The following is a 2,773-nucleotide window of genomic DNA, read 5'->3' as shown; positions in this document are numbered from 1 at the left end:
GCCCTGAGTGCCATGGGCATTGGACAGAAGGTTTAATTTCCCTTGGGTCCCCCCTCCTTCATGCAGAACAGCCCACTGTGACCCCAGAGCTGCTGCTCACTGGATCTCTCACCCGCTGTGTGAAGCTTTCGTTATCCCCCTGCACCTGCAAGGTAGCATTTAGGGGGTACGGAGACTTTCACAGGCACCCAGTGCCAGGATCTGGCCTGATCCTGCCCATCCCCTCCCACAGAGCCCTCCTGGTTTCTAGCCCTCTGCAAACGGGGGTGAGCTGAGGGGTTTGTGACCGGCAACCCCGACGTACCCCGTCACCCGTGTGCTTGCTTTTGCAGGCTGTTAATGGAGAAGAGGGCGGATGACAGCCGGGACTGTGGTCATCACAGGTGGAATATTAGCGACTGTCATTTTGCTTTGTATCATCGCCGTCCTCTGCTACTGTAGGCTCCAGGTAAGGCTGGGGGGGGGAACGCAGCCCCAAAGGGTGCTGCGATGGGGAGAGGAGCCTGCAGGTCCCCTGCCTGCTGGTCCCCAGGGCTGGCATGCACGGAGCAGCCCCTCAGTGACAGTGGTGGTGGGGGGTGGGTTGGGGGTTGAGGATCCCGGCTGAGCCCCAGCCCCGCGGGGCCATCCCGTTTCAGTACTACTGCTGCAAGAAGGATGAGTCTGAGGAGGACGAGGAGGAGCCCGACTTCGCCGTGCACTCCCACATCCCGCCGCTCCACTGCAACCGCAACGTAGTGCTGACCAACGGCCCGTCCCTCTACACCTCGTCACCCTTCAGCAAGAAGCCGACACCGAGCCGGCCCGGCTGCCCGGGCTGTGCGCCCTACGAGCCCCCCACCTTCTTCCTACAGGAGCCCCCTGAGGAGCTGCACAACGGGGGCGACCGGGTGAGCTACAAGACGGTGAGCCAGGAAGATCTCGACCTGCCGGTGAGCGTGGCCAACCTGCAGGCGCTCAACCCCAACCGGCTCTCGGCCATGCGGGAAGCGTTCTCCCGCAGCCGCAGCATAAGCACCGATGTGTGAGGCGCTGGCTGCCCGCCCGGCCCGCAGCATCACATCGCACCTCGTCGCTGCCGATGGGGCTTTTAACGGCGGGGAGAACTTTTTGAAATTCATGGAAGTGTTTTGAAAAAGAAAGAGGGGAAAAAAAAACAAACAAACCCAAAAAAACTAGAATGCATTTCTACATTCTGTAGGCAGAAATGTGCTAAACAGCAAAATAAAGGGGTGGCAAAAAAACCAACCGAAAGGGGAGTGAGGGGGAGGACGGTTGCAGCTGGGACGTGAGGTTTTCTAGCACTGCGTTGCATTTTTTTTTTTTTTTCTTTTATAAAGAGGATTTTGATGTTGTGCATCCTTTTATACAGAGTAAACGCCCTCTCCTCAGCATTCAGCTGGAGCGCCGAGTGATAAGAAGCAAGTGGGGCGGGGGTGAAAACGGGCGGGCGTCTGCCATGGCGCGGGGGCACGCCGCAGCCGACGGCTCCTGGCCCTAGCATGCACACACAGCCACACAAACACGCACCCCATGGGCCCATAGCAAAGCAGGGGATGCTCTTGCCCACCCTTCCGCCACCCCCTCCTGCGCCGCTCCGTCCTCCAGCTATGCACAGCCCTGCCCTATTCCCGGGCTGTCTCACGCCTCAAGTTGGCCGTTGTTCCCGGGTGACAGGCGCAGTCCCCTCAGGGTTAGGATGGCCGGTGGGTACACAGCCTGTCCCTGCCCTTGGAGCCCCCAGGGCAGCCCTACAGGTACCCCAGTGGAGATGGGCTGGGGCGGGGGGGTTGCATTACCTGGCCATGGAAATAACGCACAGCACTGTTTTGGATGGAGGAATATACCCACAGCCACCCCCTCTGGCTAACGAGTGCCCCCACTCCAAATAACGCCATACACAATTTCTAATCGAGGTCTCTGCGTGCTGGGCGAGCAAGAGCGTGACCATGTGCCCACCCCTCTGCATGCACATTTTAACACGTTTTTGGTTTGGTTTTTTTTTTAATTAATTATAAAAAAAACCCATGACATTTTCTCCCCATCCAGGAATGTGTCAAGGCACTTTAGCTTTAGGCAAACCCACCTCTTTTGCAGTTTTCACCGTGCTATTTCCCATGGCCGGGCAGCCTGGCCAGGCCTGTGGCACCGGCTCTGCCCCAGCTCCACCGGCCACCCCAGATCGGGCCAGGGCTGCGCTGGCAGAACGCGTCCCCCTGCGCTCATCGTGCCACAAAGGAGCCATTGGGTTAATTCCATGCTTAGAGAAGAGCAACCCCTCATTGCAGCGGTGCCTGCGTGGGGACTCTTGTGCTCTGGTTTCTCCGGGCTGTCTGGATTCTTCCCCTCCAACCTTGCAATACTCACGGTTTGTCTGGCAAAAACACCCTCTTCCTCCTGGGTTGTGCGTTATCCAGGTTTAAAGCGTGGCGCTGGACTCGGGGGTGGCTGGGTGAGAGACTGGCTGCAAAGAGACTCCAGCGGCCTCAGCGCTGCGCTCCGGGTCGGCTTTCCTTGTTCAAGAGGCGAGGGGATGAAAAAGCCCTCGCTTCAGCCCCAAACGCTGTTTGCAGCCCAGCTGGATCTTTTACTTTTAAACGCGAGGGCTTTTAAGTCCACAGGAAATCTTGTCTGGATTCTTCCCCTCCAACCTTGCAATACTCACGGTTTGTCTGGCAAAAACACCCTCTTCCTCCTGGGTTGTGCGTTATCCAGGTTTAAAGCGTGGCGCTGGACTCGGGGGTGGCTGGGTCAGCCGCAGCCGGGGGCGGGC

General features: G+C 58.5%; 1 protein-coding gene across 1 annotated transcript; it reads left to right on the top strand.

Moving 5' to 3' along the window:
* Window positions 1-355: 355 nt before the first annotated feature.
* FAM163B (family with sequence similarity 163 member B) lies at window positions 356-1,028 on the top strand. Its single transcript, XM_009642258.2, has 2 exons — window positions 356-448; window positions 639-1,028. The coding sequence occupies exons 1-2, from the start codon at window positions 356-358 to the stop codon at window positions 1,026-1,028; spliced, it is 483 nt and encodes a 160-aa protein (XP_009640553.1).
* Window positions 1,029-2,773: the final 1,745 nt, after the last annotated feature.

Source organism: Egretta garzetta, unplaced genomic scaffold (genome assembly GCF_000687185.1).
Source record: "Egretta garzetta isolate BGI_Z169 unplaced genomic scaffold, ASM68718v1 scaffold417, whole genome shotgun sequence".
NCBI lineage: Eukaryota > Metazoa > Chordata > Aves > Pelecaniformes > Ardeidae > Egretta > Egretta garzetta.
Note: the sequence above shows the minus strand (reverse complement) of the source record. Positions and strands in the feature narration are given on the sequence as shown.